At 38.8% G+C, this 27,334-nt stretch overlaps 1 protein-coding gene across 1 annotated transcript in view; it reads right to left on the bottom strand.

The window, feature by feature from the left end:
* The window catches only part of macrod2 (mono-ADP ribosylhydrolase 2), a 397,426-nt gene extending 373,635 nt beyond the window's left edge, over positions 1 to 23,791 (bottom strand). The window contains exons 1-3 of the mRNA XM_031737688.2: positions 23,567 to 23,791; positions 17,581 to 17,682; positions 15,655 to 15,768 (exon numbers count right to left, since the gene is read on the bottom strand). Coding sequence (XP_031593548.1) covers positions 15,655 to 15,768; positions 17,581 to 17,682; positions 23,567 to 23,603 — 253 coding nt within the window. The 5' untranslated portion in view covers positions 23,604 to 23,791. The remainder of the gene's footprint in view (positions 1 to 15,654; positions 15,769 to 17,580; positions 17,683 to 23,566) is intronic.
* Between the last annotated feature and the right edge of the window lie 3,543 nt (positions 23,792 to 27,334).

Here is a 27,334-nt window from a genome sequence, read left to right as displayed (position 1 = left end):
TTGGCTTCTTAACACGTTCAAACCTGAAAAGTACACACATAGACTGGGACAAATACGATATCTCCCTCATCGTCGCTACAACAAAGTGGCGCTGGGTGTGTTTGCACAGCTTGAAAAGAGCTCCGCTAAACAAATGACTGAACAGTTGAAGCCAATTTGCATGTGTCTGAAAAAAAACAACACAAACGATCTTCATTTTGGGGTGCCAACTTGTCGAAGGATGGGTAAACATAATTTGCCCTTTCTCAGTTGGACATGGTTTACTTGTTTGTTGATAGCTGGCTTTTTTCTAGAAAATAAAAAGTCTGCTCCAAGAATGTTAGAATTTAAAATAAAATCAATTGAAATATGCTTATTACTGCTAACAGCAAGCATTATGGTGGTGCCTTCCTGCCCTGGATAATTACCCCGTAGCACTGCCTCCCTGTGACTAACATCACTCTTCCGCCAGCTGACGCACTCAACCGACCTCTTAATTGCAACAATTGTGTTTTGGCGATTTCAGATCAGCTTAATCGCAGACAGGATTTAGGTGATTCCAGGCCAAACCTTAGTTGGACGATAGATTAGCAATCAGTCAAACCTCGCTTCTTACAGCAAATTTTTTTCCAAGACTGGCAAAATGCCTTTGAGTTACATTTAATCGACTGCTTTAGCTGAACTGGTTGAACAGGTGACCCATTTGCTGAAAGGCAAATGCAGAGACCTGGGTTCAAATCTGCCCAAAGGCAATTTACCGCATGCCTTCCCTTGTTCACTTTCTCCCTAGATTTCCTGTTTTCTCTCCACTGTCCTAATAAAGGCTAAAAAGCCACCAAAAAAAGTATACATACAATTATGGTCAATGACACAAAATCTATACTCTATCTCTGGTTTTTCACACTGTAAAATGCCACAAAGGCATCTCACAGAAGAGTCTGAAGTCTGTCTGTTACCATGTTTTCTCATGGAAATAACTTTCAGGTTAAATTAATAAATGGTCATTAAATACAAATCTCATTAGCTTGAAGCTAAATATTGTTTTTTTGAAATTACTGGCCAAAAAAAGAGTAAAGCGGAAGTGATAGTAGTACTAGTAGTAGTACAAAGGTAAGATTTTCAGCTCTTAGAGTGGATTTTTTTTAACATAATAGGGAGAGGGGAGGAGAATGGAAGTCAATTTACAAATCCCCCCCCCCGATTTCTCACAGCTTTAAGCTGTCTATAAGCTGTATTTTTTAAGTATACCATTTATTTCTGCTTACAGTGGAATGCACGCTTGTTTTTCATGACATGTGCAGGAGCACAAATCTTAATACTTAGTTCCACTTGTTACAAAGCTGGGATTACTTTTTTTTTTTAATCAGAGACATTGTGACCTCAGCTTCTTGAAAGCAAAATTTTCCGTAGCCGAGCTTCCCTTTCCTCACACATACTGCACTGGCATGCCTCTTCATTGATTTCAACAACAGAGGCAGCATTAATTGGACAGCAGTTATCTGGGGTGTCTTCTAAATGAAAATCCAACGCACACCTCGTTTCAGTGCTTTATTGCGTTGACATACTAATGTGTAATGTGAAACACACTTTCCAAAGCACTTATCTTACATTACCACATTCACAATATTATACAGTTTTACAGTGAAACCGAATACAGGTTGATTTATGTTTTAGATAAGGTTTAGAATTACTGAGGTACAGTATATGCAGTTATTTCAGTACTTTAATAGGCAGATCTAATCTACTGCAGTGGAATACAAGAACAGTGGAAAAACATCTCGCTGAGACTTTTAATTGTCGGTTTATTTGACGGTGTGAGTTTCAGAGATCAGAGAGGTGCTGATTCCAATGGAGGATTTTTCCATTGTGCTGTTTTATCGGATTCAAATATACTGAGAAATGTTTGTTGTATTGTGTTCACATTCATTTACATACAATCAAATAATGGAAAACAATAGTAAATTAGCAGCACTGCAGTGATATCCTTTTGGATATCTGCAAATTTAAGTCTGCAAACAACTGGACACCTATTGTTTTAACATCGTGCTACACGAGCGGACGCTACGCGTACAGCGAGAAGCAAAATGAGCTCTTGAAATATAATGACGCTATAAGGATTCATGACACTTTCATTTTACCACCGACACACACACACACACACACACACACACACTTCCTTCAGTGTTTCAATGTATGGCAAACAGTTCTCTTTTAGTAAGTAGGAAACACACCAAGAAAAATAAAGGAAGACAAGGAAGATTTCAGATTTCACATTCGAACTCAAAGGGTAGTCATCTTTAATATCTTCCTAAATATGTTTACCTGCTATGCAACCATTTACAGCACCTTGCATCAGATGGCGAACTCTAAAGATTTAGTTCCCAAAAGCACAAGAAAGGTAAATGTTGTTCCCCTTGTTTGCATTGTTTCAGTTGTTATACCCAAATGTGCAATTTCTCACTTATTCAGAGAGGGCCAGTGACATGAGAGAAAGTGAGAAAACAGCATTGTGCAGCATTATCACATACAGTGCTCTCCTAAACATAAACTGGGATACATTGTTTTAATAGTAAAAGTAGAAATGCATTATGCAGCAGCTGTTTAATTACAAATTAAACGCCCCAACTTAGAGTCATAAATGTGTAAAGAGCTGAGTAGTGATGATTGTCCTTGTCTAAATGTATCATAATTATACTAACACTGAAGCCTTTCATTCAAAAACTGCGCTGACTCTTGTATAAATGTATGTCAACTGTATTCAAACTAACATTTTTTTTAGTTTTTTCATACACCAGTCTATGCATCAACTTCCCAACCCTGCAACTCTTTTGAGCTGCATTTCTCTGTAACCAACAGGAACAAAGTCACAAACAACAGATGCAAACAAGCAAGCTCATTACAGCAGAGCTCCAGCAAAAATGTTTTACTGAGGAAGCAGTAATCTTTACCGTGATCTTAAATGCTTAAATAGAAACAGTGTTTTGACAATAACGTTTGTTGAGACGTAACTGAATGCGATCCCTCACCGACACTCGTTTATTTATCTTTGTTGGCAGCCACATACCAAATTGTAAGGCTAGAAATATTTTCCACACGTGCAGTGATCAGAGTCACGTCTCCAAAAGTACAGTGTTTATGTAAAAGCTTGATTTCTGTGGTTTTGCTGAATACAGGCCATCTGGATTTCTATTCTAAAGAGATGTTGCGTAATTAAAAGAGTAATCGAGTCTATTGGCCAAACTTCTTTCACCCCTTTGGTCAGACAATTTAAATCCAACTTGTTTCCACTATTGACATGGCATGTTTCATCAGTTACATAGTGCAGCCCCTTGGGGAATGCAGTGGCAGGAGGATGGCCATGTGGTACCTGATTATCCAGAATGCATGAAAAATTAAATCTGCTGAGAGTAGACAAAGTCTCCTCTCGGTCTCCTCTCATTTCTTCTTATATGTATTCTTTCCAGTTCTCTGCCTTCAGCTTTTCATTATACCTACGAGTATACAGCGGCTTAACATTTGTCTTAGTGAGAAAAGCTATGAAAAAAAACACACCAAAAAAAAACACCTCATGACTATGACAAACACTAGATTTTTTATATCTCCCACATTCATCCTCATCAAATTTCCTGCTTGCAGATTAATCAGCACCTGCTCGTGGCAGAAAAGGAGGCAAGAAAAGAAAAACAAGGATCACTTCCTTATTGGTCATATCAAACAAAGAATTATGTGCAAACTGCTTATAAGCTGACCATTTATAACAGTCCGAGTTTCACCAGCTTGAGATATAATTAGCTGTAGCACAACACAATAATGCTGTAACCGAGCTGAGATCTTGCTGCTATGCAGACAAGGTAAAATATCTATATTTTTATGTTTTATGCCTTCTCTCATTTCCATACATGCATCTACTCGTCTCTAACTTATATAAGATGCTGTTTTTGACCTGGCGGGGTTATCCAGTGGAAAACAAAACCCAGTGCCATCTGCAGTATTGTGAATTCAGCTGCACACAGCATAGCCTTTGCCTTTTGGAAAAGTTAATCTGCTTTGTTTGTGCATGGTTGGGGGGTGAGGGGGAGAACTAAGTTTCTATTAAAAGAGATAAAATTATTTCTATAGCTTCAAAGGCCAACCAAATTGAAGCCCCTTACTTGAGTGGGTTTCACTAAAGCCACTTATTTATCCATTTCATCATTCTAATGACAGAAGCCATCATCCCATTATAGCTCCACAGCTGAGTGAGGTTAAACAAATGCAGTTTGTCTGAGGTCACACTACCTCCAAGTCAGGTCTCGCCGCTCCCCCAGGTACATCACAACAAATCATCAGCTTGTCTATAACTACTTTATATATGCAACCCTGTGAACCCAGCTCCATTAACCCCCTGTCCACTTACTGGCACTTAAGGAACAAGTATTCTCGTTCAAGTCTCTCTTTTTCTCCTCTTTTCAAAAATTCTTTCTCATGCATCACACTTTTATGAGTATAATATCCAATCTCATGGTCTTCCCGGTCAATCTAAAATCACTTTGTTCCTCCGGGGAGTTTGTAAGACGGCATGACATGTCAGGCATCTGACTGAAAAATTTCAATATCCATGGCCTTGTTACAATAACTGCTGTCTTAAATGGCCAACTGAAGAAATAAATCCTTGCAGTATGGAGTACCTTCTTCCAAAACAGTCTGCAATGAATAGGGTTGCAATCATTCTGTCATAAGTGAGCCCAAATGGGTTCCAGTTTGGGAAAACTGATGCAGTTCATTAGTTCTTATTGTTTGCAGCCTACTTACATCAAACGCTGACTTGTAAGCTGTAAGGCCTTTCAAAATAATAACTCAATCACGCCTAATAAAATCATATCTCCGGGACATTTCACATAAAGCTTACCGTTCATCATAACCAACAGAACATCGCCTGCGTCTAGTACCAGTCCGCTGAACAAAGGTCTTTGTATATAATGAGTCCACATTCTCTAAGCCTTACAGTAACCACACAATCACTTGTGTCAACAGAGAGGAAATCCATTTCATCAGGATGTCCAGTCAGTGCTTCATTATCATACGCAAGGGCAACATCCGTACAGCCATGTAGCCCCTGAGAGCATCTGCCGATCGTCTGCCGATCGCTGCACTTCCAAAGAGTGCCTTTCATTATAAATGGCAAAAAGATGAAGCGCACTCAATTAAAAATCATCACAGGTCAGTTCGTCACAACGATAAATTTAATCAGAAGTGCTTTCCAAAACCACAACATAATGCTGTGACGTTAATGTCCCCACTCTTCTTCTTCCTCCTCTTATTATCATTATTCTTATGATTCTTCTTCTTCAGCTTCAAAACGCATAAAAGTTATGTTGTTCTGAACGCACGCTTTATTTGTTTCAATCTTGGCTGTTGTTTTTATGAACCAGGTTCATTATAGGAGATCGAAAGAGTCTCTCTCATACCTTGGGTGATTTTTTACGATAATGTGAGTATTTTCTGGTTCAGTGGTATTAGTGCTGCTATAAAACATAATTTGGTGAAGAGGGGAAAAAAAAAAAAAAAAGAACGCGCTATAAAAATCTCCAACATAATAGGGCCTCTCATTTAAACAGACTGATGATGGCTGGCTGACATCTTAAGTCGCAATGCAATCTGCTAAAGCAATAATGTTTACTATTACTACTACTACTACTACCATTGCTGCTGCTGCTCGCATAGGAAATGAGACAAAACAAACTGCAGGTTACAGCTGAGCAAAAACTACCTGTAACACGAAAGAAAGTAATGTGAATAAACACTGAATTGTTAAACATCTAACAATAATGGCTTTGACAAAATAAATGCTAACATCAGAATTATTCTACTTAGAAACCCAGAGGCTTATTCTGAGAACTATCGCTGTTATTACATACATTGCTACAATGCAAGAAATTATGCTTTTTTTTTTTTAATATACTTTTCCGTGAACTGGAATTGTTTACTCCCATCTGTAACAGTTTAGTTAGCGGCAAGAAGAACTTACTAATGCGCTTCTGGAAATGTAACAGCACCATATTCCTCTGAGAGATATCGCTCAAGTAAAACTTTTTAAAGGCAGAGTAAAACAACAGTTATTTTGAAACGCATTCAAAATGGCCAGCTGAGAGCTACTTTTATGAATGCGGCCCCCTCCCCGATTCCTCAGAGAAAACACGCACACTCACAAACACTCACAAATATTGAATGAACTGCCCTCGGTTATGAATTGCATTCTCATTTAAAGCTGCTCGGAAAGCATCAGTCTTTCATTTGACTTGCTTAGAGGTCCTCTATACGAGTCTTTTTTTCTGTTTAGCAAGCAGAAAAATGGTGAAGAGGATATAATTTCACGAATCCATGAAGTTGTGATTTAGTCACTCAGTAACGCTGCATGTGATTGTTTTATTTGTGGTATGTTATTATGCTGTATAGCATGATTCTTTCTTATTGCTTCCCCTCTGAAAAAACTGAGACTGTGAAGCCCAAGCATGAAATTATAAAACGGAGTGTCTGGAGGAACTTTATATTCCTTTACTTACTTGTAACATTATGTTGCTCATTACCTGGACCATTACCATTACCTAGCCATTATACATAGAAAGCCATTATAGAAAAACCGTGCCACTGCCGGCCTGTAACCAAGTAGCTCATCAGTATTTCTGCTAAGGTGCACACTTTTCTGGGCTGGCTGTGTACATGCTGTGCATTTGTTTGTTTCTGCAAAGGTTTCCAGCATTTTCAGGCATACATATTAACTGAGACAAAATGAAACAGAAAATGAGGAAACTACAAAAAATATAAGAACAAAGAGAGAATGATTTGATGTTCAAAGACAGGTAGCGAGAACACCAGTGAATCGCCTGCTAATGACAAAGCAGAGCACACTGCCTTGGGATTGTGCAGGGAAACAGCCAGCAATCAGAGGATGATTTCTCCAACCCTCTCCTTTCACCCTTGCTCCACTCTACCAGTAAAGAGCTAGTCTCACCCAGCATCTCTCCACATTCTCTTATAGACACAAGAACTCACTCTCTCTCCCGTGCATTCAGCTACACACATGCTGCTTTTTTCACATCTCTACCGTTTCCACACGGACGTGCACAGACACACTCTCGCTTCTTCGGTGTTAATGTAGTCCAACAGCTGAAACCTTGTACCGAGCACCAAAATCAACATCTGTTTTGTAAAGGGTTTTATTTTATTCTAAAATAGTGCTTCTGTTTCCAAAAACAGCACAATTATGGGCATTTTTCTCTCCTGCTTGAGAAGCAGATGCCGAAAATGTGTAGGATGGAATTTCCAGTTGTCACCGCAAACATTTCGAAAGAAACATCTGTGAAAGCAAGGCAGAAAAGGGGGATTTATCTATGTGAAATGCAGAACCAGCTCAGTCATCCCACTTCTCAAACTAACTCTGCTATCAAAAGATGTGAGTGATACTTGAATGGATCCACAGTGCCCCCTACAGGTCGATAGACAGATAAGCTCCATGAGCACTGCATCCATTCTTCTGGTGGTCTGTTTCAATGTTACCAGTTACACTGAACTTTTACCTGCTTTGTGCTGCTAAAAATGAGTCAGTTCATCCACTTGAGAGGCTCGTATCCTTACCCCACATAAACACACACACGGAGGCAGGCAGTCCTTCTCGCAGTGTATGCTTAGGGATAGGATATGAGTCATTTGTAACCATCATGTTCTACCTAGCCACTTAAAAAGCACAGCATTTGGTTTTTTATGAAAACACTTAAAGTACTTTTTTATTTTAACAAAAAATAAAAATGGCCATTTGGGTTTTTTTTACTAGATAAGTGCCTTGCTGTATTCTGTAAGTGACCTCTACTGTTATTACTATTTTTCAAAGATCTTCAATTTTCATGGTCCTATCAGCCCCTGTCGATTAATCCTAGGCCTGGTGGGCAAAATCTGGCATGTGTACAGCAAAAGGCATAAGGTACTGTGAGAGGTTTGTGTCATGAGAGCCAGGAACAGAGACAACAGATTAGGAAGAAAAGCGAGAAAGCAAACTGCAACATTTCTGACCTACAATGACTTTCAGTGAAGTTTCCTCTCCACTGGGGAGATGAGTGTAGGCCTGACCTGAATGACAGGTCTCCTCGTGAGCACTGGCAACTGTCTCCAAAAAATCCCAGCCACACTTTCACGTTCTTCGCTTTGTGCGGATATGTGCGGCTTTTATGTTTTCAAGTGTGGGTGGGTCACAAAATGTATGACTGGGAAGAAAGGGTAGGCTCATTCTCCCAAATGCTCAATACGGTCATAGACCATTAGCGGTCCAAGCAATTGCAGACATTTCTCTAAGTGGGAGATGGACACACACTGACAGCACAGATTCCCATGATTACTTTCCATTAGCAACACCTCATGAAAAATTATCTCTATTTGGCCAGGTTGGCACAGAGATCAGGTGAACAGCGATGATGAGCAAACACTGCTGCCGAAGGGATGCACGGATCATCACTGGATGCTAGCAGGGGAGAAATCGAGCTGAAATCGGGAGAAGGGGAAGCTCGTCAGCTGGTTTGTCGCCTCAGTTCACATTTACGAAGTGACGTGAGGGAAAACCCTGTCCTTGTGCCGTACCTCACTCAGAGGTGATACGATTACCTGGACCTTTTAGTGCAGGGCCCAATGCAACCCACTCACCGGAGTCATTTCACTGTTCATCAGAGCAGCAAGTTCTCTCAGCCAGAGGCATTGATTTTCATTCTTGGTGTGATAGCACAACAATCACAAGTTTGTTCAAGAAGTTACCACCCTTCTGCCGTGGTTTCCTATGTACTGTGCATGTGTGTGTGTGCACTTGCACTATTACAGAATCACATTGTTGGGAATGTCTTCCATTCTGGGGACTAAAATCTACTCCTTAAACATAAATCATTTACATTTATGTCAAGATAAGGTTGAGGTTCAATCAGGCAAGTAGTAGTTATCATTATGGGTTGTGCCTAGGAAACAGATGTAGGCCAAAAAGCCTCTGAAGTGCCTTAAAGACAGGCTACAAATGTGTGTGTGATTGCGAGTGTGCACAAGCATGTGCGTGCGTCAACAAACAGAGACTGAGAGACCCCCAATTGCAGTCATATTGCTGTGAGCATGGCCGCATCACTCAGGGAGGTTATGGCGCAGGGTGTGAATCTGCAGAGAGACAGATAGGCCTATTGAGCAAGACTCTCCAGGGGCTGAGTGTGCTGTGCAGCACATCCATGGCCTGACACCAAATCTAATGAAGAGTCTACGCTGACAAGATCCATCAGCAGCAGGAAACAAAACCAGATACCTCAGGCTTTATCAGTCACAGGAAAATGCTAAAGTAAAAGGTGAATAGTACATTTCACACCAGTGTTTGGCATGTTATGCCACAGTCAGGTATCCATACTGGTTTATAAGCTGGGACAAACTATTCAATATAAGAGGGGAAAAAATCCTCCCTTTGATAAAAGTGATGTTGAGTCCCAGCAATATATTAGTTGCAGTAAAATAAGGAGTTCATGAAGCGGAAAAGAAGAATATGTAGACATATATTGCAACCAGACCTTTAAAGGCACCCTAGCTGGGAAGAGCAACAGTGAAAAGTCTGTCATTTTAGTGTCTATCTACAGACTGAGAGTTCAGCAAGAGAATAAAGACGCCACCTTTTTATTCTGGAAAGTCGCTTTCTTTGTTGGCTAAAATATTAGCAGAGCATTCAGAGTCATTCCCAAATAAATAAGGCCGTGGTCTCCATTAAAGCTTCTGCCTCAGAGAAGGACATAATATTCTCTGGACATTACACACCATTATCGCGCATTGTTGCAGTGCCGCAGCAGCTACTGAGGTTTTCAATAAATGGGGGAAGGACGAACCTGAACCACTACTTTCTTTACTCTTAAAAAAAAAAAATCTTACATATCCACGCCTGCGGCAGCTGAATTATGTAACATGACAATAATGTCAGATGATTCAAATTTTGCAAATGTTACTATTTATTATTTTCATGCATTTATTTGCTGATCATCCAAATTTTGCTTCAAATTTAGGATTAAAAAAGAAAAAAAAAACCACACAAATGGCTCAAAAAACATTATACAAGAAAGCGTTGTACCTCTAGATATTACTTTGCTTTCACCACAGAACAAGATTGTATTCTATTCACTATTGACCACACCAGAACATGTAGGATTCTGTACCATACATTATGAATGAATGACCGTGAAAGTAAACAACGCTGCCTTTGTGCCAAGCAACCCCCATAGGCGAACACTGTTTGAATCGGTGGCATATCAAAAAGATATATAAAAGTCAATCTCTACTGGATTGTGCTATTCTGCCCTCCGAGGGTCACTGCTCTCATCAAATCTGTGATGACTGCAGTACAAGTGGCCCCATACAACTGAATACCAATTGAATTTCTTGAACTCATTTCAAACCATTCAGGTTCTTTATGGCATTCATAACTAGATTTTCTATGCACATTAAATTGGCTGCTGTAAAAAAATGATCCAATACAGAAAGATGGGAAGGTTTACAGCAGGTAATGGATTAGGAGTCAACCCCATATGCATAATTACCACAGTCATCATGATAAGAATGGTCCTTTTTACTTTGCACTGCTATCTTCGCTATCTCATTCTGAACTGAGAGGGCGGTGACACTCGTGTGAACTCCATCCAGAAAGACAAGAGCAGAAAAAAAAGAAGGCCGATATTTTCTTGTGTTTGCCATTTAAAACCAAAATAAATTATATACATTAAATTTAACACCCACTTTTAGTGAACCCTGTAATTTTCTATGAAGCAAGGCTTGATTAACTGTGATAGTTGTCTCTTTCCATTTATCATCCTGCTATCAATTTAACCATGGTCTACACAGTCTACTGTAGTCAGTGAATTAGCAATCAGAGAAATTGCTGGGTATTTTTTTGAAAAAACAAAAGATCATGCTACAGTTATTATACAAAAAAAAAAGAAAAATGCACTAAGTACAAAAATTTGGGCAGCAAATCTTTATACTAATGGAATTCGCAGGATTAGAACTGCACAGGGCCAAAATCTGAGCAAATCCAGATTTTAGGATGTGTGTCTCTCAGTCATACACGAGCAAATGTGCCGCTCACGGCTGACATAACTCCCCATCCTCACAGAGATGAAATTAAAAGCCCTTTTGTCATGTTTACCTCCAAACCTTCAGTTTGTCATAGAATAAAACAAATACTCAGTGAAAGAGCTTAATTCATTTTTAGTCTCAAAAGATCTTCTAACGTAGCCCGAAGGCTATTATTGGAAAAACCTTATTTATCACCATTAGACGTAGTGATAAGCAATTGCATTGTAGTGACATAGCGGGCTATTGTCTTCAATTATTTTGACAGGAGTCTTCAATCTTATAATTAGTCATTCAGCCTCTTTGAAAGGAGAAAAGTAATCACTGTGCTCTTAGTTTCACTGCATGCACCAACAACAACATGAACAAGAGAAAGAAGATGAAAGAGTTGTCTGAGGAGATTGGGAAGAAAGAAAATGCAAGCATATTCAAAAATAAGTCTAAAGAGCTTTGCCAGTTGTTAGTTATAAATCTTGAAAACACACATAAACAAGATGACCACAAAAAAAAATTGTATGGTTTCCAGTCACACCACATTTTGCTTTTTTGATAAAAGCAGCCTCAACTCATTTGTAAAAAAAAATAATATATATACAAACAAATATAAAACCAGACTAGGATTTGCTAAAATGCATGTTATCAAGCCACAACACTTCTGAGAAAATATGTTCTTTGGACAGCTGTGGGCAGATGAAAGAAATGTTCACACAAGAAGAAAGAGAAACATTATGAACAAAGAAATCCCAATGAAATACACGGAGGAGGCCCAGTTATGTGATGCGGTTGCTTTCCAGAGTCAGGCACAAAGTGCTTTGAATCAGGGCAGCATAAAACTAGAGGACTAACAAAGCATCCTGACATAAGAACATGAAAAACTCTAACAGAAAATGAAGCAACACAGATGGATATGACCCAGAAAGGAGGACTGCATGGTACAGTGACGTAATTATATCCAATCATGCTTTGTGGCACTACTGAGCATGCCCAATTGATCTAAATTTATATTTAAAAGGCAATAAAAAACAACCAATGTTCCAAAGCACAAGGAACTTCCCGTCACAGAGACTGCCTAAATGGCTCATTAGGAACAGTGACTAAACCTTCAGCCTTGATTGAGATCTATGTGGAAAGATTAAATTATATCAAAACATTTGATACTTGTGATAATTTCAATATGTAGGGAGAAACAGCAAAGGTCTTCCTCAGTTAAATAGACGATACCTGACCCTAAACACTTTCATCTGTTTCACTTTATTTTAGAAAACTGTGTGATTTTTATTTTTAACTGGTATGTCTGCATCTGTACCCATTCCTATCATTTTCATTATGTTTTCCGAGAGGACTGCAAGGACCATGAGTGTGGTCTAACATCACTTTTACAGCAGGGTCATTATATACTCTGGGCTAAGTCTGAACATCTGCTGGGACAAGATGCTGCAGCCTGACTCACCGTGTCATGCTATAGCCGCTCTGCCCTCTAACCCTGCACTTAACTGACACCACCTCCCACAGGTTCGCACACGGGTGACAGTTTAAGCGCCTCCTGTGCAACCTCCAGCTAAACAGAATTAGGGAAGAATTAAAAACTCAATGAGCCCAATAATTAAATTTTAATGGAGCACATAAAGCAACTTGACACCCTCTTAAAGCTATAGGCAGAAGCCATAACAGGTAACGCCAAGCTGGACATTTCTCATTTTATAAGCCACATACTGCTGCTGTCGAGACAAAATCTTGTTGTAAAGTCTTTTCCCTAAGAAATGGATGAAAATGTAACATAATTAAAACAAATGTGTCAGCTTTAACAAGCTGATCACTGCAATGAAAGGCAAGAATTTTGCCAGTGGTGATTCCAGTGAGCCAAACCTGGAGAACACAATGCTAATGCAGTTTTAAAGTAATAGTTAAGGTATGCCATAATAAATAATGAGCTGTGTCTTCCATATCACATCACAGCCCAGCACAACAGCCAAATAAATGGACCAAAGGGCATAATTACTACCCTAAATAAATATGGGGTCACAAAGATGTATTCCTTCACACCAACCTCCACATATACCTACAATTTGCACTTGTAATATCTCAATTTGTAAATCACGTTGGACCGTGGTGAGAAAAAGTCATTCGGACTGTTTATTAAGCTTGTGAGTAATACTTTCAAAAACTCCCACAATTCACACACAGCAGTCTGCTGGTGCCAAGCCTAAGTGAAAAACAGCATGAGAAAATGGAAGTACTGCAGGCCAGAGATTGGAACCATTGAATAGATGAAAGGCAAGAAGTTGAACAAGCTATCCAAAAGATCTTATCAGTGCATGTTGCTCAACATCCACAATGCCTGCTCAGAACTGTGTTAGTCACAAAAAATTTGGGCAAGATCCGCAGGACCAAGAGCATGTGCAGCCTATTCAACTAAATCGTTTGCCAGCAATATTTATATAGCACAATGTCATCCTGTAAAATGTTTTGTTACCAGTGACAAAAACACTGGGACTGGAACTTTCCATTCACATTAACATTCCCATTCATAACAAACTACTGTGCAAAGCTGCCCCAGACTGTAAACAAAACTGGACAGTAAAGTCCATCACTGTGTTCTTATCAGCGCTACCACCTGTACAAAGACGAGTGGCTTGACAGTATGAATAGAGGTACAGAGGGCCAAATGCTGAGACCTAAAAATTATAAAAGGCTTCAGCAATTCATTTGACCTTTCAAGCCCTCTGACAGCTTGCTAACCAGAATCAATTGCCTCCTAGCCAGCATGTTGCTCAATCACAGCCTGGATGTCTGGCTGCATTAGCTGATGAAGTAAACAACCTTCCTCTGCTGCAATAGCATTAAACAGTGTAAAACAAAAACCTGCAACGTTGCATCCTGAACCTTATTTTCTCTTCTCGTGTGCCCTAAGTATCCAGCCACAAAGCACTGCTCATTTTATCCATAACCTAAATACTTCATTTTGAGGGCACAGACTTACATGTAACAATTTTAAACAGTAAAATTATGTAAAATTGGAAAGAGAAGTTTCCTGACTGTCATGGGAGTATGTGATACACAGTATGTTTACAGCATTATACTCAAAAAATATGTATGCCCAAAATGCAGATTTTAAATAATTTGATTACATGTCAATTTTACATGTTTTTTTATGTAAGCACAAAGTAAAATGTTAAATTTAATGGCATCTTGTTCAAATGGAACATACACTCACTTTACAGTAGGCACGTTTTCCTTAATGATTAATTATTTGAAAAAAACACACCTTTATTTTAAAATATTTTGGCTGCATTTTATGCAATGTTATTGTGTCATGTTCATGAGGGCAAGGAATCATTTTTGAGTGCAATAATTGATTATCTATATCAAAGTATATACACTGAACACACATAGTAGTTGTGCAGATAAGTACCTCAATAAGCTTTCGTTAATGTAAACGTAATGTAAAAGTATCTTTTAGTAAAAGTTCAATCTAACAAACTTTGAGCACAGTTCAATGTTGTGGCCCTTTTCCTCACCATAGTATCAAACATAGTGTTGAATAGCAATGTTTTTTAATATATTGTATCAGAATTAGTTGATTCTGTCACAACACCAAAGTACATAACATGCAACAATAAAACTAGCAGGAGAATCTATTTGACCTCTATAATAATGCATGTGATACATTGTAGGTCAGCATGCTGATGAAGAGACACAACAGCCATGAGATTAAGGTTCATGTCAGTTATACTCTTTTTACATAATGCTGACGCCATGCCAACCTCATCAGCATGGCTTTTTACATAATACATTAAGTTCATTAGCCTCATCCGACGGAGCAGTCTGTTTTTCACATCTATTAATCTTGCATAAATTATAGGGCACTAATTTCACACAAGGTGAACACTGCCTAGTAGACTCTAATGAGAATATGAACGTATTTGCAAACACTTTTTGAGAAAAGTTGTGAAACAACAGAAATCCAATATATACTATGTTAATATTCTGCTCCTGCACAGTTATGGAGGTACCACAACTTTAAGCTGAAAAATTGTCCTCGGGATCAGCTGTAGCAACAGGTAAAGCAATTCTTCCACACTTATAACTCTGCGTGTGAACAGAATGCAGAATATTATATAACAGTGATGCAATAATGAAAAAAAAAACCATTTCTGCTAACCTTTCTTCATCCTATTTTGTTCACTCACTATGAAAGATGTTTATGTTGTTTTCCCCAACAGCAGCAGCACTGAATAATCACTGACAGATCTGTCGCATCACTGACAAACCAGATAAACCCCACCAAAAGCTCCTGGTCGTGAACCCTTGTCTGTCACTTTCACGAGAAAGACCATGAGCTGCAATTACTATCTAAACAGCACTGTATTTTAACTTTCGGACAGTCAGATCAGCAAGAGCAGATGTGTACTTTAACATTTGTCTCAGTCATGCTGATCACTGTGTAATGCCATAACAACCAGTATTTCCCAAGTCTTAACAGCAGAGGGCAGCCAAGGACAACTTAACAGCCTTCAAGCATCAAACACCATCCACCTGTTCTAAAAGGTCAGAGAACAGAGTGCCTACCAGCATTGACTATGGCATCCACCTCCAAGACGGTAATATCTCCTTTGTAAAGAGATACTTTATCACTCAGCCCTCCTCCGCCTGTCAGCTCGTTCCCATCTTCTTGGTCATCACCTGAAATAAGAAAACAAACACTGTAAGGATCACTTTGTCAATGATTCCAGTGTCCTATACATCAATACTCACATTTTTATTCTATTTGTAGAAGCTGTCTAAAAATACTTGTGTGATGCAGTGTGTAGTATTGATTTTTGTTGTGAACCAGTTAAGTACAGTGGACAAGCAAGACAAGTTCACTTATAACCATTTCACAGTGTCTTTTAATAATAAAAATAAACAGCTTTCCTTGATGCAGATTTTTTGTTATAATCCATCTGAAAGCCTGTGTTGGTTTTTATTAACAATGAGTTTTGCTTCTTGCTTCACATACAGCATACACAGTCACATACTGAATGACAGGTCGATTTATAATATTAACATATTAAGCCTTCCATTAACTCTTATCTTCAACTTTAAAATGACATTTTTTTACATAACAAATGGCTTATTTTTTTAAATGTGCCATTTAAAGGTAGCTTTATACATTAAGAAAATATAATTCAGCTTTCTGAATCTAAATGAGTTCTGCTTATTATTTCTGACACTATTACAGCATATTCCATCACGCTGTTTCACAATTAAAAAATTTTTTCTCATAATCTTTCACTTGCATCTCTATTTTACATCATACTTTGATATGCTTTGTGAATTGTAATGTTAATTAAATACACTAATTCCAACTTTAAATCAATACAATTTCTGTCCAAGTAATATGGGTGAATATGGGAAAATAAACTCACTGGACTTTTTTTTTAGATATGCCTGTTTAACTGTTTGTTAATTTAAATATCTAATTAGCCACTCAGAAACATTCTGCATGTAGAGATGGTTGAGACAACCTGCTAAAGTTAAAACTGAGCATCAGGATGGAAAAGACTCTGAAAAGAATCTTACAAAGAACTGTCAGGAAAAGAGAAAATGAGTCCAGAAGGTAACAGCAACTTAAATGACCGATTATAGTAATTAAGGTACGCAGGAGAGTATCTTTGACCACACAACACTTTAAATTTTTAAGCAGCAGCAGAAGACCACACCGGCTGCCACTTCTGTCAGCTAAAAACAGGGAATTAAGCCAAAACTTCTGTTTTTATAGAGCTGGCTAAACATGTGATGATCATCCACTAAATTGCATTTGATTAGCAGTCGCTGGCTGATCCTTACTCTCTCAATTGCTATGGAAGCAATAAAGGTGTGCTACAATGCATTTCCATTTTGGCATCTTTCTTTTTCACAATACTAACCACACCACTTCAGTTTACCTTTTTGGCCAGATTAAGAAACCCTTCACACCATTTTAGCAACAATTTTTTAAAGGAAAAGGGTCTCTGACATCACGATTTTGTAACAAGTTCCTGCACAATGTTGTCTTTCTGCCTCTGCTCTGTTCAGCAAGTGACAGAGCACCAAAGTTTCAGCTATCAATAGAGAGCAGTAGTCCACAGTTTGAGAGAAAAAGACTAAGTAACATACTGTTGTTTACAAATGTCTCTTTCAATTGATTAATGTTCATGTAGCACAGCCATTGTCTAGGGTTAATTTTGTTACGGCTACATAATCCAACACCAGTTTCTCATTTAGGTTTTGAAATGGTCAAAAAATAAAAAGATAGATAATACATATATTTTAGATAAGTGAAATTATCAGAGTACATCTGTTCAGCTTAAATTTTTAGCTACAATTAATTGTACTTGTGCTGACCCAGCTTTTCTGACAAACAGCACTCCTGGTTTCTGATTGAGCTGTAAAAATTACCACAATGTGTACGACCACACACTTACAAACACTTCAAACACTTCAGCATCCCAAATGGCACACTCCCTCACTTACATCTGTTTTTCTCTCTCCAGGTTGGTATCTTGTCCAGAGAAATGAAATCTTGACGACGATACTCCTTGCGCCTGTCATCCAAACTTAGATGGAGCAGTCTCTCTGTGAAGACAAGTTGCACACATTTTAGAGAAAATAAAAAGTTTTACTAAAAAAATAACTGATAAAAACAGGCCAAAAATGTAGTCCTTGCACAAATAGGTGCAATATTGATTTATGTTAAAAGCCACAAACATCCTTCCTTCACTTTAACTTAATATAGTTTTTTTTCTTCTCGTAATTAAAATCATAGAAAAGTGCTCTTGCTTTACTGACGGCCCCCACCCATATCAGTAATAGTTTCAGGCCTTGATGCGAATGAGGAACTTCTCCTTCACAAGTTAGTTGGACCTGTCATGAGACAGACCCTTCATCAGTAGCGTTGTGATGAAGGGTGTTTAGCCATTGGTTATGGCTATAAACTGGCAGTTGTGGACACCGCACGCCTATCAGATGAGCATTATTTCAGTGCAGGCTTCGTGGATGAGTCCAAGCTTTTAGTCCTCCCTCTTCAAAGCTCTGTGTTGCTTTTTCTCTGCACAAACTCCTATACGACTTACAGTTCTTTGAAAAACATACAGTCAGATATATAAATATTTTAAAAGTTAAACAATTTTTGTAATTTTGCCTCTGTACTCAACCACAGTGAACTTTCAATTGAACTGAACTTAATATATTGCCCCAGAAAACGATGGTCTTCTGGAGAAAACCCCAAAAATCAGATAGCCCCCTGTGAGCAAGCACTTCATCGTGATAGTGGTAAGGAAGAAACCTCTGTCAGAAGCAGGCTCAAAGAGGGACAGCCCTCTGCCGTGAACCGTTAGGGGTGGGGAGGAAGCAAGGAGTAGAAGGAGAAAAGAAAGTGAAAGGAACTAAAAAAAGAAAAAATGTTCACCGCAAGAGGGAGAAATATGGTGTCTCTTTATCGCCCCTGTTAGTACTCTACAGCAGTGCTCTGGAACAACTTTTCAGAGTGTTTTTAGAGTCACCTGATAATAATCAAGTACAACAGATCAGTCTCATAGTAATAAATGCACAAACTAATTTTTCAGCGTCACTCTGAGACATTGATTGATTGACAATTGATTTGTCTCATCTGGCTATATGGATAAATAAAGCTGGAGATCATCTACATAGCAAAATGATTTACATGAACAATATGGAACCTGTCAGATAGACACGACTCAAACAACTGCGACTCATTTTCTTTAATACCAACAGTGGCTGCAGGTTCAAACAAACCATTCCTCTGCAGGGGATCACCAACCTGTTTTACAACTACTCATTCAAAAAATGTTCAAAATAAAAGGAAAGGTATAAATCCTGCCTGAGCCAAGTAGTAAGTCATGTGGTTTAATTACAGCCACCTTAAAAGCCTGTGATATGTATCCTGTTAATAAAGATAAACTGATCGTATTTAAAAAATAATGGTAAAACTTCTTTGAACAGTGTAGTTGGAATGGGGTACATTAGCCCCATCAATAGTCTTGTAGGAACTGAGTCTAATCGACTCTATTCCTGCAAGACTGTTGATGGTTTGGAGCTAGTAAACACATGAAGTTAAACTTTAAAGATCGATATGAGAGAAAGAGCCTAAATATATATCAGCATTTAATAAAGTTGCTTTTCTTCATGATAGCTCTGTGGGTCAACTGTGAATATTGTTTTCCTGTAATGGTTATCATTTTCTTCGTAAAGAAAATACATTAATGAAATCAATAGAAACTCTGAAAAAGAGCAAGAAACAAAAAGGAAAACAGTTTTTTTGTGTTTTTCACTTTCAAATGAATTAGAATTTTTCTAGATCTTTGCACTTTAGTTTATCAGCTGCTTGATTAAACTAAGCTGGCGTGAAAGATTGCTCCTCCAGCTCAGCCTGTGCTTCTGACAGTTAGTATGACTTAGGGGTGCTGATTAATTTAAACTAACATATTTATCCTGCTGCACCCAGGTTTCTGTAGGGCAAATAAATCAATAATGTTGATCAATTAACTAATAAATCATTTACTAACAGAGATTTAGAAGAGAAAGACCTAATGCTCAACAGTCTACATTTAATTAATTTATTCCTTGATGTGGTCGAGAGAGTTATATTATGAATCCTTTTGAATTATTATATTTACATTACTTTTTGTTGATTTTTGGTTTGTTTTTTGTTGGTCTCTCAGGAAATTTATACAATTTAGATTTCTAGAATTGAGACCTGCTCCATCCAAAGTGAGATGAAGTCATCTCTTCTAATAAGACCAGAAGTTTTCCAGTTATCTATAAAGTTTCAATTAAATTATCTATACGTTTTAAATCAGGCAAGCAAGATGTGATCAAAGTTCAGATTTCAGCTTTAATATGAAGGGTTTAACAAAATTTTTGCATTCATTCTTTAGGAAATACAACATTTTTTCACACAATCCCCCCATTTTTAGAGACTCGAAATTAACTGGACCAACTAACATCATTTTAAGCAGAAGCAAATCATCCTAATTATGTGCTACTGTGAAATCATTGCCAGATAAGTAGCCTAGTTTACACTGTGTACTTTGAATTCACCTCTGTAACAGTTCAAATAAAAAGCATGTCATATCAACATTGTATTGTTTCTTTTTAAATGGCACTATGGGTTATGAGACTGTTGCACAAATAAAAGCCTACATATTCAGGGAAAAAGAGATGACTATGTTCTGGTCAGAAATGTAAGCTTCCTTGGATCATCATTACACAGGATATCACAGGAGGTCAGGCTTACATTGAAGGCCTTGCAGCAATAGGGGATATCTGTTGTATCCCTGATGTATTCTCTCTCCCTCATGCCCACTGCTGTTACTCCTAAAATAGCTAATATTCTACATGGATGAATAAAAAGGCAGTTCTGGAGTTGAACACAGTAAGGCTCTCTGGACTACAGTGAAGCACTTTGTTGCTGTCCTTTGCAGAATTCCAAAGACTGGGTTAGAGGTCATGAGATTATTTCACGTAGTATTATATCAATCAAAGGGCCCGAATAGTTTTCTAAACTCCTGGCTGAAAAGGCAAGTCACCAGTGCTGCACACATATAACATACATTACAATTTGATCAATGAGTTTTGGGCAGTTTTTCTAATTTTGCCTCCAGTGGTTTTAAAGGGTGTGATTGAAAACTTTCAGCTTTATTGAAGGTGTTTAACAAAAAAACTGCATCAACCTTTTAAATATTTCATTTTTATGCATATGGCCCCATTTTCAGAGGTTCAAAACTGATGGGACAAACTGACATAATTTGAAACATAAGGACTGGTTTAAATACTTCAAGTGGTGGCCATTACTAGATACTGTGTTTCCTTCCTTGCTCTTCACTAACTGAAAAGCTTGCTCTACTGGGTTGAGACCAGGTGACTGGCTTGGCAGTTGTAGAATATTTGCCTTGAAAAGCTCTTCCATGGCTTTTTCAGTATGCTTTGGTTCATTTTGCACACTGAAGTGCTGTCCGATCAGCCCTGCGGCATTTAGCTGAACCTAAGCGGAGAGTATAGCCCACTACGCTTCAGAATTCATCCCTCTGTTTCTATCAGCCGTCACATCATCAACACTAGGCGCATGGTTGAAATGGCAACCATACATGCCCGTGACATAACATTGCCACGTTTATGTTCAACGGATAATGTTTTATGCTTTGGATCAGGGTTAGGGTTATGCATTTGGAGCAGATCCTTTCATTCTCCAGACTTTTCTCTTCCAATCAATCGGAGCTGTGCAGGCTCTTTTAGATATTTGCTGCCAAACCCTGCATGAGTGTAACCAGTGGTAATGATACACCAACCTCCTTGAAAGTGTTTTTGCTAGATGCTGTGAAGCGTTTTTCTTAACTAAGGGAAGAATTCATCTACTTAGTCTTCTGTGGTCTTTCAGACCTTTTGGCGTGGCTGAGCTGGCTGAGCTAGTGTTTTCATTCTTTTTGATTGATCTGGCCACTCTAAAAGTTTTTACTGTCTCTCTGATAGGTTTATTTTGGTTTTTCAGCCTAATGATGGCCTCCCTCACTCCCGCTGACATCACTTTGGACATCGCATTTAGAGTTCCAGTGAAAAGTTACCATATTCAAGTTCAGCATTTGGACTAATCGCCAGATCTTTTATCTGGAATAATGAGCAAACTGACCTCATCTAAACATGAAACATTTTATCAGCCAGTTGTCCAATTACTTTTGAGCCATTGGAAACAGTATTTCCTAAATAGTTAATGCAAAAAATTTATGCAAAGCCACTTGAATTAAAGTTGAAAGTCTGAATTTTAAATGCGTATTGACTGTTTGATTTAAATTCCAGTGTTGTGGTGTACAGAGGCAAACTACAAAAACTGGCATTATCCAAATACCTGCGGCCTGAACAGCATATGCTGTCTTTTATTCATGAATTTTCTCGGTTATGTTTCTATATGGGCCAGACTGGCGACCTGTCCAGGGTGTACCCCGCCTCTCGCCCCATGACAGCTGGGATAGGCTCCAGCGCCCCCCGCGACCCTGAAAAGGAGAAGCGGAAGCGAATGGATGGATGGATGGATGTTTCTATATGTTGTTCATTCTTTTTCAGAAATCTCCCTAGTTTTACTATAGTCAGAATTCTGGTAAATGTGGCAAATCAGCTTTTCAACCACTTTAGAAATAAGGCTGATCTTTTCAGAGAAACTAAAAGTGTCAAAATGAGGGAAATTATTTCATCTTTGGTGTTATTACATAGCGCGATTTTCCAAAGCCTAGAGACTAGCCCAAGCCAAGGAGCATTTTAAGAAATAAGAATGTTCATATCCTTAAGTTTAAAATGTTTTTCTTTCCTTTATGTTTTGACTTACCTCGATCTCCTATTAAAAGGATTTGACATAGATTAACAATAGTACTGACATTGATATTCATTCTGTGGTGCTTCCTGCTCAAACTGGAAGCATTTATAGAAACATCCATTAGACACAGACTGAACTGCACCATAAAACAAATACATAATTCAAATTGAAAGCCGACAACCAATATAATGCAAAACAAAAAAGAAAAAACATGGTTTCATTTACTGAATGAGCTAGATCAGATAAGGACATTTGCCCCTAATGTGACGTTTGTAGCCCTGCTTCTCTCAATAAGTACTCTATAAGCATGTCATAGCAGGGAAACTACATGTGCAATCGACATGCATAATTGTGGCTGCAGTCTAGTTGCTGTTCGCTCGTTTTAAGGTGGCTGAAACGCAATGCAACCAGTGACTGCCACACTAACTACTGCTGCTAAGCCAAAAGAAAGAAGTTTACCCCGAAAAAGCTCTGCTGTGAGTTACAAAGCTACAACTCACAAGTAAACTTCACAAAGTGGTGAAGTCTCCCTTACTGTCTCTGCCTCTCTGTCAGACAACAGGTCTGTCCTGTATGTCAAAGAGAAAAGTTTCACAATAACCTGCTATCGCTGTGTGCTTCAAACTGTGGTCGCCTTTAAGAATAAGTCCACGGTTTATATTAATGCACGCTAATTCCTCTGTTAGAGAGCTGTTTACCTACAAGGGCATTCAGTTGCAGAGAATGCTGTTTGCAACTCAGCGAGCTGCTGCTGCTGGTGCATCATACAGGTGGGAGACGGGAACTGTTAGTTGGGGGTGGTGGGGTACTCTGACAGGTACGTGAGGACTCGAGAAAGATCTGTAAGCACCTTAAATGTAAGCTAATAAGCAAGCACTCTGTCGGCAGCGTTGATGCGAATGTCAAACATACATTACGGCTGCACAAACAGGAGGCGGAACATCATTACAACATCTGTACAGTCCGCCCTGTGGGATTATCAAGCAGTCTAGGAAACAAGTAGGCTACTACTGCAGCACACGGACAAGACAGAAAGAGTGTCTGTCAGTCTTCTGGCGTGGTAAAGATTCACGCCGTCTGCCATGGAGATAAAGATAGCCTCATTCCACCTCCCCCCCTTTCCAAAACAAGCCTTACCTTTTTCAGTCTTCCAGTCCTTTTTCTTTTTGCTCATACTGCCGGAATGATTAGACTTCGAATGGTTGTTTTTTGACTGTGGCAACCCCAGGCTCACAGTGAATAGAGTTCCGAGAGAAAAAAAAAACCTGGAAGCTAAAGTGAAACAGCCTCAGAACGGGTGTCTCACCTGTGAAGCTGTCAAATTTCTATGGACCTCAGTCGGCTCAACCTACCGTGACTGCGCCGTAAAATTTTCTGTGTACGCGTCCCGGGCAAGTGATTGGAGCGCGGGAAATGGGAAGTAGGCGTGCGATTGGTCCGGCTGATCGGTCAATCACGTAAGGTTCACGCACGGAGAAGGCAGGGTAGGTTGTTTCCGGCGGTTCACCCTCCTGGCGTGTGAGGCGGTAGTCTAGTTACAGCCACACGGCGTAGAGTGCAGTTTACTTTCAGTTACTGCAAGCAAACAGTCCTGCAACTTTGTACCTGAAATTTGCCTCTTTTTTATTATTATTAATAACAATTACGGTAGTTTGAAATTAATTTCTGAACACACGCCGGAAACAAACGGAGTAGCCTGTATAATTAAAGCATAATAATCAACGAATATGGGGTGTAGGCTGAGATAACCTCATGTCTTTTATATGTAAACAGCTTGATAAAAACCAAGAAACACTTATTGTACTTTGAGAGTAATGTTAAAGGGTTGTTGCTTATGAGTAGCAGCCCTTTTGACTTTTTGACCTTTCTAATCATGTTAACTAAACTTCCCTTTGCTAGTACTCTTATATGTCATTATCCGTGATGGAGCAACTTTTTGCAATGTGTGAGTAAGTAATGTTGCCTCAACGCAACTGTGTCATCTATTTGTAATTCTTAACAGCATTGGGTGATTTTTGTGATAATTTGCCTGTAGTTGTGGTTGATAAAAACGATATTTATACAAATGAACAGAGATGGTAGAGGACTGGAAAGACCAGATCAAACCAGTAAGTGAGGCTGTCATATGTGAGAGACTGGTTCCAGAGACCACCGTCTGTCATCTGTTGTATTAGCCATGGTCTGGTCCAGACCCATCTGCTCCTAAAACCACTGACACTATGCAAGAGTGGAAAATTTCTTTCATCCAATCTGAACTATAATCCCTATCCATATTTAAAACAAACAAACATTTTGAGCATCATTTTGATGAAATGCATCCAGATTAAATGCAGTCATTTCAACTGAGGGAAAAATATAAAAGAAGGGGGCAGAATAAATGGACGCCATGACGGTTTACAATTTGCTCATAGTCTATTTTAAACGTGCTCACCAGCCGCCTCTTAATGCAGTCAAATTAATGATCTTTATCACACTGAGCTGGCGCACCTTTTAGGAAATTAAGACAACGTAATCAGCTCTCACATCTGGCACAGAAAGTCGTAATTTCCTCATAATTTTTTAATTAGTTTCCAGTCTCACTGCCTATTACGGATTTAGCCAACTGTTGAACACCATCCACACTGGGAATAGCAAACTTAAGTGTTTGCCTCTGACCTGTATTTGAACAAACATTGTATTTGAATAAGGCGGAGATTGCGGGTTTACAGCTGTAATGTTCAGATCAAACCACTGGGTGTCAACCTTGCTACATTTTAGCCAGCGGGACTGATTTTGGACTTTAAATATTCAGGTTCAAAAGCTCTTATACACTCTTTAAAACTTAGCGTCTGTTTACACGATACCGAATATAATATATCTATTATAATAAAATATAACCAACTATAACATAGGTCTATTCACATTCAAGTACCTATATCCGCATTTTCTGCTTATGTCATCTGATTGGATCTTATTTTATTGTTGGCATATACACTCTATGCTTCACTGGCCTTCATTTCACTCTTAACATTGTTGTGTCTGTCATGTTGGAATAACTAACGTTGTTTGTTTCCTTTGAAAATTTGTGACAGCATATTTTTCAAAACAGAGCTCTGACCTAAGTAGATATTTAATCAGCCAAAGTAGATGAAAGTGTTATTTAATGTTGTTTGCCTGGCATTCAGAGTTTGATTATGATGATGGTAATGTCTTCTCTTTTTCTAATAGGGTGATGAATTAGAAATCAACAAAAAGACCATTGTCGAGACTTTTTAAAAAACTGGAATCGATTTAAATTAGTTGCATACTGTATGTATTACTTAACTAATGTGTTATAGTTTGCGTAATAGGGAGCAGTAATGCAGACAACATGTCTGCATGTCTGGTGAGCAGCAGAAAGATAAATGTTGACTGTCTTGGCTACAGCGAGGACATGATTCTGCAAAAAGCAACAAGATAAGTCTTGGCTTGCTGGCCACAGTGAAGAGTTGATTCTTTAGGGCAATCTGTATACTCCCAAAAGAGGAGGATCTATTTGTGTAAGTTTGCGTAGGCTATTGTTATTGTCATGGTTACAGCACAAGAAGATTAAGCCGGAGGCTGTACCTACAAGTCACTGGCAAGAACATTGCATCGTCGGATCTGTTTTTGGCTATATATTTCATATCCCACTTATGACAACAGTAACATAATGCAATTATCCACAGAGAAATGCACAAAATTATACCTGACTTAAAGTGAGCCTAAAGGCTATAGTAATTATAAGTATGCAATTATGTAATTATTGTTTAAATGTGTTCTTATGTCAATGTTCACATGCCCTTTGAAGGTTTTTTGTGACTTTTTAATTTGTTTTATCTGAAGGGATTATGTCATCATGTCTGTTCTCAGTCAATGCCTAATAATAAAACACATAATTACTTAATACAATAATTAGTGTTTTCACTGTCACAGATCAATCAGTCAGTGTAGACAAAATATTTCAACTTCAGCGGGATCTCCGGCGGAAAACAAGGTTTAAGCCTAGTCTCTGTGCAGCTGGCCCGCTGAAGCTTTTTCTAGATGCCCTTACTTATCTGGTGTTTTTCCATAAATTTCCATATCTTCCAAGGGACTTTAACAGGACACAGCTCTGAAAGCCTTAGATAATGTCTTAATGTGTCCCTAGACTACATAAATAATGCATGTATTGCCTTATTTTTCTTCTCCATCCTACCTGATCAATCAAGCATTTGTCTGACCATATTAAATATTACGTGTTGTGATATTCTCTGCTCATCTGAAACAAAAAACTTCTATGTACTGTGTGTATATATTTATGTAGGACCTTGATTGTTTAGTGTAAATCAGCTGTCTAAGATCTGTTCTGCATGTTACTGAACCCAGAACTTTAAGAGGAGCCATAAGGTCACTGAACACCTATGGAACCATCCATCCATTTTCTCCTGCTTATCCAGGGCTGGGTCGCGGGGGCAGCAGCCTAAGCAGAGACGCTCAGACCTCCCTCTCCCCAGCTACTTCCTCTAGCTTGTCTGGGGGAACACCAAGGTGTTCCAAGTTTAGCAGAGAGATTTAGTCTCTCCATCATGTCCTGGGTCTGCCCTGGGGTCTCATCCCAGGCACGTGCCCAGAACACCCCACTCAGGAGGCGCCTAGGAGGGATCCCTGTCAGATGCCCAAACAACCTCAACTGGCTCCTTACTTGGAGGCCCTCCTGGATGGCCAAATTCCTTACCCTACCTCTAAGGAAGAGACCAGGCATCCTTCAGAGAAAGATCATTACTGCCGCTAGTATCCGTGATCTTGTTCTTTTCGGTCACTACCCAGAGCTCGTGACCATGGGGGAGGGTAGCGACGTAGATCGACCAGTAAATTGAGAGCTTCACTTTTACACTCAGCACTCTGTTCAACATGATAGACCGGTAC

Source organism: Oreochromis aureus, linkage group 13 (assembly GCF_013358895.1).
Source record: "Oreochromis aureus strain Israel breed Guangdong linkage group 13, ZZ_aureus, whole genome shotgun sequence".
In the NCBI taxonomy this organism is placed as follows: domain Eukaryota; kingdom Metazoa; phylum Chordata; class Actinopteri; order Cichliformes; family Cichlidae; genus Oreochromis; species Oreochromis aureus.
Note: the sequence above shows the minus strand (reverse complement) of the source record. Positions and strands in the feature narration are given on the sequence as shown.